At 34.4% G+C, this 16368-nt stretch overlaps 1 protein-coding gene across 1 annotated transcript; it reads left to right on the top strand.

Annotated features, from left to right (window-relative positions):
• The first annotated feature begins 612 nt into the window (after positions 1–612).
• Positions 613–9554, top strand: LOC116298819 (transmembrane protein adipocyte-associated 1 homolog). Its single transcript, XM_031707381.2, has 10 exons — positions 613–964; positions 1977–2112; positions 3016–3114; positions 3620–3692; positions 4333–4412; positions 4910–5020; positions 5369–5429; positions 6457–6562; positions 6948–7031; positions 7712–9554. Exons 1-10 carry the CDS (start codon positions 855–857, stop codon positions 7839–7841), a joined length of 990 nt encoding a protein of 329 aa, XP_031563241.1. The 5' UTR covers positions 613–854; the 3' UTR covers positions 7842–9554.
• The last annotated feature ends 6814 nt before the right edge of the window (positions 9555–16368 follow it).

Raw genomic sequence — 16368 nt, 5'->3', positions numbered from 1 at the left:
GGGTAGGGTTCACTTGCAAGACAAATGCGTACTGATCCCGCAGGTTTTTGCTCCAAGCCTTGCCAAAAAAAAAAATTCTAAATTAATACCATAATGTCGTAAGCAAGACAAAAAGGGCAGAATTAAACGAAATGGCTTTATCCAGTTTAAATTTATTTTTTTTTACACACACATGTTCTGCATTTAGTGAGCTTTTTACATAGGGCTAACCTCCAAACTTCCTTTCGGGATGCTTATTTATTCCAAATGCATGATGGGAAACCGAGTACTTACGGATTTTCAGCTCCTCTAAAAATGAGCTTTTTACATAGGGCTAACCTCCAAACTTCCTTTCGGGATGCTTATTTATTCCAAATGCATGATGGGAAACCGAGTACTTACGGATTTTCAGCTCCTCTAAAAATTCCTCTGACAACTTCCCCTTCGACATTTCCTATGAAACTGTAAGTATTTCAACAGACGAAAATAAAAAAGTAATTTTTTCCGATAATTCTATTGATTTCTTTGTTCTAATTTGTGTATTACTCGGTTTCCCATCATGCTTTGTGCTAGAGATTCGTGCTCGTGGGCTTCCTGTGTAATGATGAGCGCGCAAAGTGTTGTAGGTAATCCTAAGGGATCCCCCTGACGGTCACGCGACCATGCATATTGATAATAATAGCAACTGAATCAATGATTTTACTTTTTATTTGCCCAAAAATGGATAGTTTGGTATCTTCCAGGACCAGAATATATCCTCAACTGCTGTTCTTAGCCTTCACTAAGATCATTTTCTTCAAAAAGAGTTGATTTACTAGTATTTGCCATATATTCAAGGAAAACGTGCTCAAGTAATTCGTGGAACAAGTTCTATCATGTCGTCTTCAAAATTAGAGGGTTTCATAAAGACAACAAATTCTACTTCACAATCAACAATAACAAGATATTTCTGTAATTATGTACTGTATGCTACTGTCAAGGAAAGGTAGGTCTAGTTTGAAGCTTAAGATGTCAAAAACCTTTCGAGATGTTACGCTCCTCATCATCTGCAAATTTTGCAAAAATTCATGAGCATTCGAGCTTAGCTTATAATATTGCTTTAATAACTTTGATAACCTAATAAGCTTATTAATATCAAAAAATATAATTATATTATCATTATTTTCATTAAAAGCTGTACAATCGTATCAAACTCTTTTTATTTTCCTTGCTCATTATTTTATTAGTTCTTTTACTTTTGCTTTCACTTTTGCTTTTTTTCTTTATTTAAATTAGGGACTGCTAGTCATAAAGTAAAGGGGAGTGGGGTGAGGGTTGGACTGTGTTTGGAACTTCTCATAAGACTGTACAGTAGAGGAGGTTTGTTTTTCATTTCTTGCATGGAAACTTGGGGGGAGGGGGGGGCATCATTTTTTCAACTTGATTTTATACTGGGCCAACAAAAAAGGAGCTCCTACAAATTCATTTTAACCCCCCACCCCCCAGTACTTTATAAGCAGCCCCTTATTTTCTGTTATTTGGCTGACAGAAATAATATTTTTTGTCTAATTAATGCCTTAGACAACTTTAAGTTGTTTTATACATGTATACACCTATTTTAAAAAACGTTGTCACCGCCATAGCCGATATGTCATCCCAATAAGGAAATGGTTTGTTGAATATGAAGAACATTGCATCAGTCTCAACACTAAGGTCAAACACATCAAGTCATTCCAGCTATTCTTGGATCTTTAAAAATGACTAATTCTTTTTTGCTTTTCACCTACCACCTATTGCCGATTGTCTTTTGGTGACAACATTAGTTTTTGTATTAGGTTTATAACATTAGACCATTTGTTAATAAATTATTGTTTTACATTATGCAATTTTCTTCCAGTTCTATTCGTATATTGGACATTGTTCTACTCGTGCCTAATGCCCTCTTCGTTTATAACATTAGACCATTTATTAATAAATTATCGTTTTACATAATACAGTATACTGTAATTTTCTTCCAGTTCTATTCGTATATTGGACATTGTTCTACTGGTGCCTAATGCCCTCTTCATGGTCTTCTTGTTCTTTGGACTATCCAAAGCATTACTCAAATTTAATCTTGTCCACTGCCCAATTGTTAAAACAGTATTTACTCTTGTAAGTATCTTATTGATCTTTTTTTGTAAAAAAGCTTCATATGCAACATTAGCAATCCGTTGGCAAATCCAGAACAATGTCAAGTGGAGTGACTGTTGCTTAGTAAGGCATCACATAGCGTCCTTTTTTGGTCTTACCTTATCCTTTATTTTTGTCATTATCAATTCCATAGGGGCCGGAGTGACTACTGGTAGCCATGTAATCCACACTTGATTTGAAAATTAAAATTTCTGTAATTAAAATTTCTCCAGTTTTGGAAAGTTCAATTACTCCAACCAATTGGTGCACCCAGAAAATTTTTTATACAATTATAAGCCAATAACAATTGAGTATTTTTAACACAATAAAATCTGACCAACCATTTAAAAACATTATATTATATTTTTATATTTTTTTAATTTTTACACTTCATACTCCAGAATTTGATTAATTTGTCGCCATCATATTAATTATTCAGCATCAGAAACGATGATTTATAAATTTAATTTGAAATTTGTTTCAGCAGCCTTAGTTAATGTAGTCACAATGTATTAATAATAATGATGATAATAATAATAATGACGATGATGATAATAATGATAATACATTGTTTATTGAGAGTAGCACATAACAGTTTTGTGACCTGTGGCTCTCTTTTTATTCCTCCTTCTAAAACTTGAATAAATAATTTAAATAGGCTAACAGACGAGAAGCTGAATCTTATTCATTTAATTTTGTTTTTTAACAGTTATGTCTAGTGTTTGTTTAAAATGTATTTTATGTTGGAAATTTTCAGTCTGAATTGTATTGGTATTAGAATAATGGATATTTTATCATGATTGTTTTTGTTGCTATGGAGTCATGAAGTCTCCATAAAAATGCCTTATTGGTGATTAACATATATGCATACTTCTGTTTCGTTAGGTTTTTGCAGTTTGTATAACAGGGGTGATTAAAAGTTTTGTATCTATGCTATTGAGAACTAGTAAAAGAGAAAAGCACAAGAATGATCTTGTTATCAAGGTATGTGTAACAATATCTCATTAAATCATTTGAGTTGGAAACTGTTTTTTATGCATGCATCTCCTATCAATTATGTTCTTGAATCAAGTCTTTCTGGTAGATTATTAATTCAAATCATGGGAATATCATTATTTTCATTAACTAAAAATTGGAAGGGCTGAGGCCCCTTTGAACCGAAACACTCATTATATTGATTACTTGGAGTAGGTGCTATAGCTTAATGCCAGACAGGATAAATATGATGCCCATAGGAACAGTATTTTCTTAAGGCCAGTTTAGACGGTACGGTTTTTGCCTACAACTATCGTATACAACACGCTCACGCCATCCTACAACTCGAGTCGTAGCATGTAAATCAAGCCTACAACTCGCCTATGACAGACGCGAGCGTGTTGCATACGATAGTTGTAGGCGAAAATTGTACCGTCTAAACTGGCCTTTAGTCAATGATATAAGGATTGATTTTCAATGTTTACAACAATCGATTCTTTTTTGAAATTCACAGATTTTATGGCTTATTCTAAGGTGCTTAGTGCTTAGTGTTGAGATGTGTGTTATTATTTTTGCCCTTTGTGCAGGTAATTATTGATTGACCTACTAAATGGCCCACCATCTGACAAACATCGATTACCAGACTGACTGTTTGAATGACTGATCACCAATGCAACCAACCGACCAACCATCTGACTGTCTGACTAACTGATCAACATCCACTGACCTACTGACTGACCGTCTGGCTGACTGATTACCAACCAACCGACCAACCATCTGACTGTCTGACTAACTGATCAACATCCACTGACCTACTGACTGACCATCTGGCTGACCGATCACCAACCAACTAACGAACTGACCGACTATCTGGTCGACTGACTACCAACTGACTGACCAACTGACTGACTGCCGGCTGACTGATTACCAACTGACTGACTGTCTGGCTGACTGATTACCAACTGACTGACCAACTGACTGACTGTCTGGCTGACTGATTACCAACTGACTGACTGTCTGGCTGACTGATTACCAACCAACTGACCAACTGACTGACTGTCTGGCTGACTGATTACCAACCAACTGACTGACTTTCTAGCTGACCAATTGACTAACTGAATCATGTTTAAAATATTCAATGAAGCACTTAACAAATTGTTCAAATATTTTAGCAGTGGTAAATAATTATACTTTCTATTTTTATGTTTACACTTCTATATTCTTTAGGAAAAGTTGACAGTAAGTATGGTGTTAGAGCAGTTCTGCTCATATCATCCACCTGCATCATTATATTCACCTCAACACAGGTAAGTTTGGTACATGATATATATACCAGCATGTTATCAGCCAAATGGGATCTAATATCTTTCACAGTCAATAGACCAAATTAACTTTGGCATAATATTTATCCATATTTGCAGACAACCTGTCATTCCCTAGATTATTATTTCTTTGTTAAGCGGTTAATATCAAATATCAATACAACTCCAACACACATTACAGTAAACATTAAGGTTAATTTGGCCTATAATGGAGCACACTGTAATTTTTAAATTTGTAATGGAGGGTTGGAGACGTGGATAGGGCATGGGGGGGGGGGGGGTGTCCATCAATGATAAGTGCAACAGGGCTGATATTTTAAGAATATATATCCATGTGTACAGGCTATTTTTGTTTTAAATAACTTTTGATTTGCACTAAGATTCGCATAGAGTGTAACTACGTACAGAATAAAATGCTCAGGAAGTGTTGAGACCCTTTGCATTTACCTTCAACCTTTTGGTAATTTATTTGTTTGTTTCAGGCTACTCTGGAATTTACATTACGGAAGAATGAAATATATGGAGGGCGTTACAATATCTTTGAGCATGGTGGGATGATATTTTGGTTTGCAAGTTCCATTGTCTTTGCAATTGTAAGAAACTACTCAGACACATATTTCAGTATGATATTTATGGCTGTCGAAGTGGTTGAAAAATAAGAAACTGCAGATCCCAAAAGAACTCGTGGTAGCAGCGGTTTAATTTTTTAAGTAGAGGCATAGGAGAACAAGTGTTGTTTATGACATAAGGACCATTCACCCTGCCCCTCTACCCCCCTCCACTCCAGTAGCAGACTGCTAAGGATGGATTTCTGTCTTAATATCTTTTTCTGTCATCATGGAATGTTGCTGTATATATAGTGACTACCTTGCATTTTCCAAATGTTCTATTTTTTATATTTATTTCATAGTGTTCTTGACTTTAGGCCATTTTTATTACAGGTTTATTGTGTTATAATAATCCTGCCTTTTACACGTCTCAGGCAGCACCATATATTCCCAAGTAAGTTGAAGGAAAACTACTTACCATCAAGCTTGGCAGCAGACAGTTTAAGAATCAGATGCAACAGTAGACAGTTAAAGGTACAGTAAAAGAAAAAACAGGCAAGTGAAGCTGCAGCAAACATCCAGGTACATATTAGGTGAATAGGCACAGGTGTATATAGACATTAATGCACTGTATAGTAAGGCACAGTAGCAGACAGTCAAGCATAACATTAAACAGTCAGATACATAGGTGAATAGGCAGAGCAATATAATCATAGTCAAGCATGAAGTTGCTAATACAGAGGCGGATCCAGGGGGTGCAGGTGTTGTGCACCCCACCTGGTTCAATTTTGTGTCCCTACTTCAAAGTAACCAATACTGGTTTTTCCTTTTGATTCTAAGGGGTGCACCCTCCCTGAGTTAATTTTGTGTGCAGCACCCCCCTGAACAAAATCCTGGATCCGTCCCTGTAATAGTATACACCATTGCATTTTTCTTGCAATGGCATCACAATCTTAGATTGTTCAATGCCACCACACATTGCATTATGTACATTATCATGCCTTGCAACAGATATAGCTACAGTAAGACTACAGACAATGAGGTGTTATTTATAATAAAGCAACCTTAAAAGTAAAACAGGGGTCTGCATGAAGGGGATAATATGAGCAATAGCCTAACGTTTGATATGTTTATTTTGATAATAATAATAATAATAATAATAATAATAATAAAAACAACAATAATAATGATAATAATAATAACAATAACAATTATAATGATAATAATTTATTTCTTGAAAAACGCATAACTACTAAGTCTCGATGCTTTTTACAGGTATTGGAAAATATATATATATATATATATGCATATAAAATGAAAATATGTATATATATATAGAAAACATATTTCAAAAAACATTATTATGATAAAAAAAAAAATATATATATATATATATAAGATAAATGAAAGTAGTAGTGATGTGATTATATTTATACATATAAGCTTCTACCTAAAAGTCTGTATGTACTTTTATTTTGCAGTGAAGAAGTCATTTTACTGGTATTGTGGGATACTTTCAGTTTTAAATATTGTTCAGAGTATAGGAAGTGGTCTTGTGGTGTTCTCTAAAGAACCAGTTGGAATATGGTAGGTAAAGTTAACCAGGTAGAAAACTCTTGCCTTGAACACTTATCTTTAATCAATGTACTCTTACTATTCTCGCTGAATAATTAGCTAGCATAGAGCAGTATAAATTATCCCCCTCAATCAAAATTATGCTGCGCGGTCCCTTTTACATTTGATCATAGACGAAAAATCACACAATCTTCTGGTAGGATTTGGAATTTATAGGATACCTGTGATGTTTTGAAAGTTCCCAAATTGGAATCGCCTAAAAGGCTCATCCAAGTTTGAAAACTTTCGAGACATCACTTCTACTTATAAATTCCAAATTGTATGCAAAATTGTGCAATTTCTTATACTAATATTTGTGTATTTTAGGTAGGTAATATGATTGTTTTTATCTTTGCAGTTTGGTTGATATCACATCTATCAGCTACTTCTCATTATTTGGTCCTTTTGTTTACCTAATTTTCTTGTCTGATTTCCTTCAAAGGTATGTGACAATCTTATTCTCTAAAACGAATGCAACAAAGAGCTGAACCTCCCTCCCTTCCCCTACTCATCACTTCCTCCCTTCCTATCCTCCTCCCTTGCTCCCTTCCACTGCCCTCCCTTGCTTCCCTTCTTCCTTGCTTCCCCTCTACTGTCCTCTCTTACACCTACCTTCCTCTCCTCCTCCCTTCCTCTCCTATGTTCTACCTTCATCCATTCCTACCTTCCTCCCCTCCTACCCTCCTCTCCTAAATGTTCCTCTTCTTCTACCTTCCTTTCCTCCTACCTTCTTCTCCTCTTACCTCTCCTTCTGCCTTCTACCCTTTCTACCTTTCTCCCCTCCTACCTTCCTCCCCTCCTACCTTTCTCCCCTCCTACCTTTCTCCCCTCCTACCTTTCTCCCCTCCTACCTTTCTCCCCTCCTACCTTTCTCCCCTCCTACCTTTCTCCCCTCCTACCTTCCTCCCCTCCTACCTTCCTCCCCCTACCTTTCTCCCCTCCTACCTTTCTCCCCTCCTACCTTTCTCCCCTCCTACCTTTCTCCCCTCCTACCTTTCCCCCCTCCTACCTTCCTCCCCTCCTACCTTCCTCCCCTCCTACCTTCCTCCCCTTCTACCTTCCTCCCCTCCTACCTTCTTCCCTTCTTTGGTGAATAATTTTTTTCTTGTTTTGTTCTTCCAGCAAAACAAGTCATATACTGACATCAACAAGACATTCATTCTCCTATCAACCTATCCCAGATAGTTTTTTGCCTCCAGAGGAAATCAACGATGATCTCAGCAGTTATGCCTACTATGGATCTATTTCATAATCAACTGACTCAGGTCTCATGATTTTAGTGTTTTTGACAATCCCCTTACCCTATTATGGGTTTACACTGCAAAGCTAAAGTATAAATTGATTGCAAGTCAGCATTAGTAATGGAATATACAGTCAATTCAAAAAACTTTGTCGTCGACCGGCTCAAGCTTACACGACTGGACCGAAATGGATATGGGTAAAAATCACTGAAGCGGTTAAATATTCATTCTGAATTAATTGTTCCCGCTAGTAATAAGATAATAATAGCAAGAAACAATCCATCAAATGCATGTCTTTGGTTGTAGGGAAAAAACAAAGTAGTTATGATTCAATTCACAATTTCGAAATATGAAGGCATTAAGAAAACGTCTCCTTCAACACTTCCCGCTCACCTACGAAGGTTCGTGCTGTAAACCAAGCATCAAACTAGTCAGATAAAATTATGGATTCAACTCGACTTCAATGATTACTACCCAGAGTTCCTTTCGGTCCAGTCGTGTAGGATTGAGTTGGTTGACGCCAACATTTTTTGAATTGACTGTACTCTGATCCTTGCAGAGGTTCCGAGTAAATCAGTTTGAAGAGCTATTAAAACAGAAGAATTTCATTCTTATGCCGAGAGTTGGAAAATTTAACTTTTTGTATGGCTCTCCAACTCACTAAAATGATCTGCGGAAATTAAATTTTCATAATTTTCTTAATGTCTTAACTAAAATATTTAGATATTTTTAAGGAATATGTTTTGTATATATTGTTTAACGATCTCAAGCCAAATAGGTGAGTATTATTTCTTTCTTTGCAAGTACATTAAAAGCCAATGATATTATAATCAGGTTTTCCTTTAGGAAGGGACCATTCATATTTGAGATAGTGCTGTTGAGCCTGTGCCCCATCTCTGTGCCCTGCCTTACATACAAAACATAGTGATGAATATTTGTAACCATTTTGACCATGTCTTTTCACCTAAAAGCCTCTTACCAAATTGCAAATCAACAGATAAGGAAGTCTTGTATGGCAACAACAACTTCATTTATTTCCCTAATATATATGCCCTGAATATTTTACATGACAAAAAATAGTATTATTAAAAATTAGATCTTTAAGGCAGTGGCTTTCAGAATTAACTAGGCATAGCTAAAAATATCTTGATTGTCAATCAACATCACTAGTCTTATGGATCATGTAAGTATTATTAATATATATATATATATATACACTCGATTGCAGAAACCTTGTAGTATACATATATACATTTATACAAATACCTAATGAGATGCATATTGCAATTTTACTTTTTTAACCCTCAAAACCAATTGATTTATAATCTGTAGGATATAAAACACAAGAATAAAATATTTTGACGTTCATTGAATGAAACAAATAATGAATAAAGCGAGTTTTCTGTTTTGCATATCATTAAATATACTGAATAAATTAGGTATTTGTATAAATGTATAACAACCTTTCTGCAATCGAGTGTATATATATATATATTATATGCTAGTTATACAATGTTATCAAGTGGCATACCATAGAATACCTCATCAGCTTCAGGGGAGTGTGTGTACATCAAAATACCACTAGTTTGCTACAAGAAAGCATTGTAAACTAAAATTCCCATTTCCACAAATGATGTGGAAGAATTGGAGGAATATTAAGGAATGTAGTACAACGGCTTTTCTGTATCATGATAGGCTGTGAATAAATAATAACCCATTTTTAATTTTCTTTTAATAATTCATGACCCTGAAAAACGTGTGAAAAACATCCAAAATCCATCAAAACCATGGGCTATAGTCCATGCTTTTTAACCCAAAATGACCAATTTTTAATTTTCTTTGAATAGTGCATGACTCTCAAAAAGGTGCGGAAAACACCCAAAATCCATCAAAACCATAGGCTATAGTCCATGCTTTTTGGTCAAAAATGACCCATTTTAAATTTCTTTCAATAATTCATGACCCTGAAAAACGTGTGAAAAACATCCAAAATCCATCAAAACCATGGGCTATAGTCCATGCTTTTTAACCCAAAATGACCAATTTTTAATTTTCTTTCAATAATGCATGACTCTCAAAAAGGTCCGGAAAACACCCAAAATCTATCAAAACCATGGGCTATAGTCCATGCTTTTTGGCCAAAAATGACCCATTTTAAGACTTATTTCAATAATGCATGACTTTCAAAAAGGTGTGAAAAACACCCAAAATCCATCAAAACCATGGGTATAGTCCATGCTCTTTGGCCAAAAATGACCCATTTTTAATTTACTTTCAATAATGCATGACTTTGAAAAAGGTGTGAAAAACACCCAAAATCCATCAAAACCATGGGCTATAATCCATGCTTTTTGGCCAAAAATGACCCATTATAAAATTTCTTTCAATGATGCATGACTTTGAAAAAGGTGTGAAAAACACCCAAAATATATCAAAGCCATGGGCTATAGTCCATGCTTTTTGGCCAAAAATGACCCATTTTAAAAATTATTTCAATAATGCATGACTTTGAAAAAGGTGCGAAAAACATCCAAAATCCAACAAAACCATGGTCTATAGTCCATGCTTTATGGCCAAAAATGACCCATTTTTAATTTACTTTGAATAATGCATCACTTTGAAATAGGTGTGAAAAACACCCAAATCTATCAAAACCATGGGCTATAGTCCATGCTTTTTGGCCAAAAATGACCCATTTTTAAATTTCTTTCAATAATGCATGACTTTGAAATAGGTGCAAAAAACATCCAAAATCCATCAAAACCATGGGCTATAGTCCATGATTTTTGACCAAAAATAGACCCATTTTATTTTCTTTCGAATGATGCATGACTTGAAAAAGGTGCGAAAAACATCCAAAATTCATCAAAACCATGGGCTATAGTCCATGCTTTATGGCCAAAAATGACCCATTTTTAAATTTCTTTAATAATACCATGACTTGAAATAGGTGTGAAAAACACCCAAAATCCATCAAAACCATGGGCTATAGTCCATGCTTTTTGGCCAAAAATGACCACTTTTAAATTTCGTTTCAATAATGCATGACTTTGAAATAGGTGTGAAAAAAACCCAAAATCCATCAAAACCATGGGCTATAGTCCATGCTTTTTGGCCAAAAATGACCCATCTTTAATTTTCTTTGAATAATGCATGACTTTGAAAAAGGTGCAAAAAACACCCAAAATCCATCAAAACCATGGGCTATAGTCCATGCTTGGTAGCCAAAAATAACCAATTTTTAATTTCTTTGAATAATGCATGACTTTGAAAAAGGTGCGAAAAACATCCAAAATCCATCAAAACCATGGGCTATAGTCCATGGTTTTTGGCCAAAAGTGACCCATTTTTTATTTTCTTTCAATAATGCATGACTTTGAAATAGGTGTGAAAAACACCCAAAATCTATCAAAACCATGGGCTATAGTCCATGCTTTTTATCCAAAAATGACCCATTTTAAAAATTATTTCAATAATGCATGACTTTGAAAAAGGTGCGAAAAACACCCAAAATCCATCAAAACCATGGGCTATAGTCCATGCTTTTTGGCCAAAAATGACCCATATTTATTTTCTTTGAATAGTGCATGACTTTGAAAAAGGTGCGAAAAACATCCAAAATTCATCAAAACCATGGGCTAAAGTCCATGCTTTTTGGCCAAAAATGACCAACTTTTAATTTTCTTTTAATAATACATGACTTTGAAATAGGTGTGAAAAAAACCCAAAATCCATCAAAACCATGGGCTGTAGTCCATGCTTTTTGGCCAAAAATGACCAACTTTTAATTTTCTTTTAATAATGCATGACTTTGAAATAGGTGTGAAAAAAACCCAAAATCCATCAAAACCATGGGCTATAGTCCATGCTTTTTGGCCAAAAATGACCCATCTTTAATTTTCTTTGAATAATGCATGACTTTGAAAAAGGTGCAAAAAACACCCAAAATCCATCAAAATCATGGGCTATAGTCCATGCTTTGTAGCCAAAAATAACCAATTTTTAATTTCTTTCAATAATGCATGACTTTGAAAAAGGTGCGAAAAACATCCAAAATCCATCAAAACCATGCGCTATAGTCCATGATTTTTGGCCAAAAATGACCCATTTTTAATTTGCTTTGAATAATGCATGACTTTGAAATAGGTGTGAAAAACACCCAAAATCTATCAAAACCATGGGCTATAGTCCATGCTTTTTATCCAAAAATGACCCATTTTAAAAATTATTTCAATAATGCATGACTTTGAAAAAGGTGCGAAAAACACCCAAAATCCATCAAAACCATGGGCTATAGTCCATGCTTTTTGGCCAAAAATGACCCATCTTTAATTTTCTTTGAATAGTGCATGACTTTGAAAAAGGTGCGAAAAACATCCAAAATTCATCAAAACCATGGGCTATAGTCCATGCTTTTTGGCCAAAAATGACCAACTTTTAATTTTCTTTCAATAATGCATGACTTTGAAATAGGTGTGAAAAACACCCAAAATCTATTAAAACCATGGGCTATAGTCCATGCTTTGTAGCCAAAAATAACCCATTTTAAAAATTATTTCAATAATTCATGACTTTAAAAAAGGTGTGAAAAACATCCAAAATCCATCAAAACCATGCGCTATAGTCCATGCTTTTTGGCCAAAAATGAACCATTTTAAATTTACTTTGAATAATGCATGACTTTGAAATAGGTGTGAAAAACATCAAAAATCCATCAAAACCATGGGCTATAGTCCATGCTTTGTAGCCAAAAATAACCAATTTTTAATTGGTTTGAATAATGCATGACTTTGAAAAAGGTGGGAAAAACATCCAAAATCCATCAAAACCATGGGCTATAGTCCATGGTTTTTGGCCAAAAGTGACCCATTTTTTATTTTCTTTCAATAATGCATGACTTTGAAATAGGTGTGAAAAACACCCAAAATCTATCAAAACCATGGGCTATAGTCCATGCTTTTTATCCAAAAATGACCCATTTTAAAAATTATTTCAATAATGCATGACTTTGAAAAAGGTGCGAAAAACACCCAAAATCCATCAAAACCATGGGCTATAGTCCATGCTTTTTGGCCAAAAATGACCCATATTTATTTTCTTTGAATAGTGCATGACTTTGAAAAAGGTGCGAAAAACATCCAAAATTCATCAAAACCATGGGCTATAGTCCATGCTTTTTGGCCAAAAATGACCAACTTTTAATTTTTTTTTAATAATACATGACTTTGAAATAGGTGTGAAAAAAACCCAAAATCTATCAAAACCATGGGCTATAGTCCATGCTTTTTGGCCAACAATGACCCATCTTTAATTTTCTTTCAATAATGCATGACTTTGAAAAAGGTGTGAAAAACACCCAAAATCCATCAAAACCATGGGCTATAGTCCATGCTTTTTGGCCAAAAATGACCCATCTTTAATTTTCTTTGAATAGTGCATGACTTTGAAAAAGGTGTGAAAAACATCCAAAATTCATCAAAACCATGGGCTATAGTCCATGCTTTTTCGCCAAAAATCACCCATTTTTAAATTACTTTGAATAATGCATGACTTTGAAATAGGTGTGAAAAACACCCAAAATCCATCAAAACCATGGGCTATAGTCCATGCTTTTTTTCCAAAAATGATCCATTTTAAAAACTATTTCAATAATGCATAACTTATAAAAAGGTGCGAAAAACACCCAAAATCCATCAAAACCATGGGCTATAGTCCATGCTTTTTGGCCAAAAATGAGCCATCTTTAATTTTCTTTGAATAATGCATGACTTTGAAAAAGGTGCAAAAAACACCCAAAATCCATCAAAACCATGGGCTATAGTCCATGCTTTGTAGCCAAAAATAACCAATTTTTAATTTCTTTGAATAATGCATGACTTTGAAAAAGGTGCGAAAAACATCCAAAATCCATCAAAACAATGGGCTATAGTCCATGGTTTTTGGCCAAAAGTGACCCATTTTTTATTTTCTTTCAATAATGCATGACTTTGAAATAGGTGTGAAAAACACCCAAAATCTATCAAAACCATGGGCCATAGTCCATGCTTTTTATCCAAAAATGACCCATTTAAAAAATTATTTCAATAATGCATGACTTTGAAAAAGGTGCGAAAAACACCCAAAATCCATCAAAACCATGGGCTATAGTCCATGCTTTTTGGCCAAAAATGACCCATATTTATTTTCTTTGAATAATGCATGACTTTGAAAAAAGTGCGAAAAACATCCAAAATTCATCAAAACCATGGGCTATAGTCCATGCTTTTTGGCCAAAAATGACCAACTTTTAATTTTCTTTTAATAATACATGACTTTGAAATAGGTGTGAAAAACACCCAAAATCCATCAAAACCATGGGCTGTAGTCCATGCTTTTTGGCCAAAAATGACCAACTTTTAATTTTCGTTTAATAATGCATGACTTTTAAATAGGTGTGAAAAAAACCCAAAATCCATCAAAACCATGGGCTATAGTCCATGCTTTTTGGCCAAAAATGACCCATCTTTAATTTTCTTTGAATAATGCATGACTTTGAAAAAGGTGCAAAAAACACCCAAAATCCATCAAAATCATGGGCTATTGTCCATGCTTTGTAGCCAAAAATAACCAATTTTTAATTTCTTTCAATAATGCATGACTTTGAAAAAGGTGCGAAAAACATCCAAAATCCATCAAAACCATGCACTATAGTCCATGATTTTTGGCCAAAAGTGACCCATTTTTAATTTGCTTTGAATAATGCATGACTTTGAAATAGGTGTGAAAAACACCCAAAATCTATCAAAACCATGGGCTATAGTCCATGCTTTTTATCCAAAAATGACCCATTTTAAAAACTATTTCAATAATGCATGACTTTGAAAAAGGTGTGAAAAACACCCAAAATCCATCAAAACCATGGGCTATAGTCCATGCTTTTTGGCCAAAAATGACCCATCTTTAATTTTCTTTGAATAGTGCATGACTTTGAAAAAGGTGCAAAAAACATCCAAAATTCATCAAAACCATGGGCTATAGTCCATGCTTTTTGGCCAAAAATCACCCATTTTAAATTACTTTGAATAATGCATGACTTTGAAATAGGTGTGAAAAACACCCAAAATCCATCAAAACCATGGGCTATAGTCCATGCTTTTTTTCCAAAAATGATCCATTTTAAAAACTATTTCAATAATGCATAACTTATAAAAAGGTGCGAAAAACACCCAAAATCCATCAAAACCATGGGCTATAGTCCATGCTTTTTGGCCAAAAATGAGCCATCTTTAATTTTCTTTGAATAATGCATGACTTTGAAAAAGGTGCAAAAAACACCCAAAATCCATCAAAACCATGGGCTATAGTCCATGCTTTGTAGCCAAAAATAACCAATTTTTAATTTCTTTGAATAATGCATGACTTTGAAAAAGGTGCGAAAAACATCCAAAATCCATCAAAACAATGGGCTATAGTCCATGGTTTTTGGCCAAAAGTGACCCATTTTTTATTTTCTTTCAATAATGCATGACTTTGAAATAGGTGTGAAAAACACCCAAAATCTATCAAAACCATGGGCCATAGTCCATGCTTTTTATCCAAAAATGACCCATTTTAAAAATTATTTCAATAATGCATGACTTTGAAAAAGGTGCGAAAAACACCCAAAATCCATCAAAACCATGGGCTATAGTCCATGCTTTTTAACCAAAAATGACCCATCTTTAATTTTCTTTGAATAAAGCATGACTTTGAAAAAGGTGCGAAAAACACTCAAAATCCATCAAAACCATGGGCTAAAGTCCATGGTTTTTGGCCAAAAATGACCAACTTTTAATTTTCTTTTAATAATACATGACTTTGAAAAAGGTGCAAAAAACACCCAAAATCTATCAAAACCATAGGCTATAGTCCATGCTTTTTGGCCAAAAATGACCCATCTTTAATTTTCTTTGAATAATGCATGACTTTGAAAAAGGTGCAAAAAACACCCAAAATCCATCAAAATCATGGGCTATTGTCCATGCTTTGTAGCCAAAAATAACCAATTTTTAATTTCTTTGAATAATGCATGACTTTGAAAAAGGTGCGAAAAACATCCAAAATCCATCAAAACCATGCACTATAGTCCATGATTTTTGGCCAAAAATGACCCATTTTTAATTTGCTTTGAATAATGCATGACTTTGAAATAGGTGTGAAAAACACCCAAAATCTATCAAAACCATGGGCTATAGTCCATGCTTTTTATCCAAAAATGACCCATTTTAAAAACTATTTCAATAATGCATGACTTTGAAAAAGGTGCGAAAAACACCCAAAATCCATCAAAACCATGGGCTATAGTCCATGCTTTTTGGCCAAAAATGACCCATCTTTAATTTTCTTTAAATAGCACATGAGTTTGAAAAAGGTGCGAAAAACATCCAAAATTCATCAAAACCATGGGCTATAGTCCATGCTTTTTGGCCAAAAATGACCAACTTTTTATTTTCTTTCAATAATGCATGACTTTGAAATAGGTGTGAAAAACACCCAAAATCTATCAAAACCATGGGCTAT

This window comes from Actinia tenebrosa, unplaced genomic scaffold (genome assembly GCF_029948245.1).
Source record: "Actinia tenebrosa isolate PJP-AT-01 unplaced genomic scaffold, QUT_ActTen_1.0 PGA_scaffold3__52_contigs__length_22856419, whole genome shotgun sequence".
NCBI lineage: Eukaryota > Metazoa > Cnidaria > Anthozoa > Actiniaria > Actiniidae > Actinia > Actinia tenebrosa.
The sequence above is the reverse complement of the archived record's forward strand: the minus strand, read 5'-3'. Positions and strand labels throughout refer to the sequence as shown.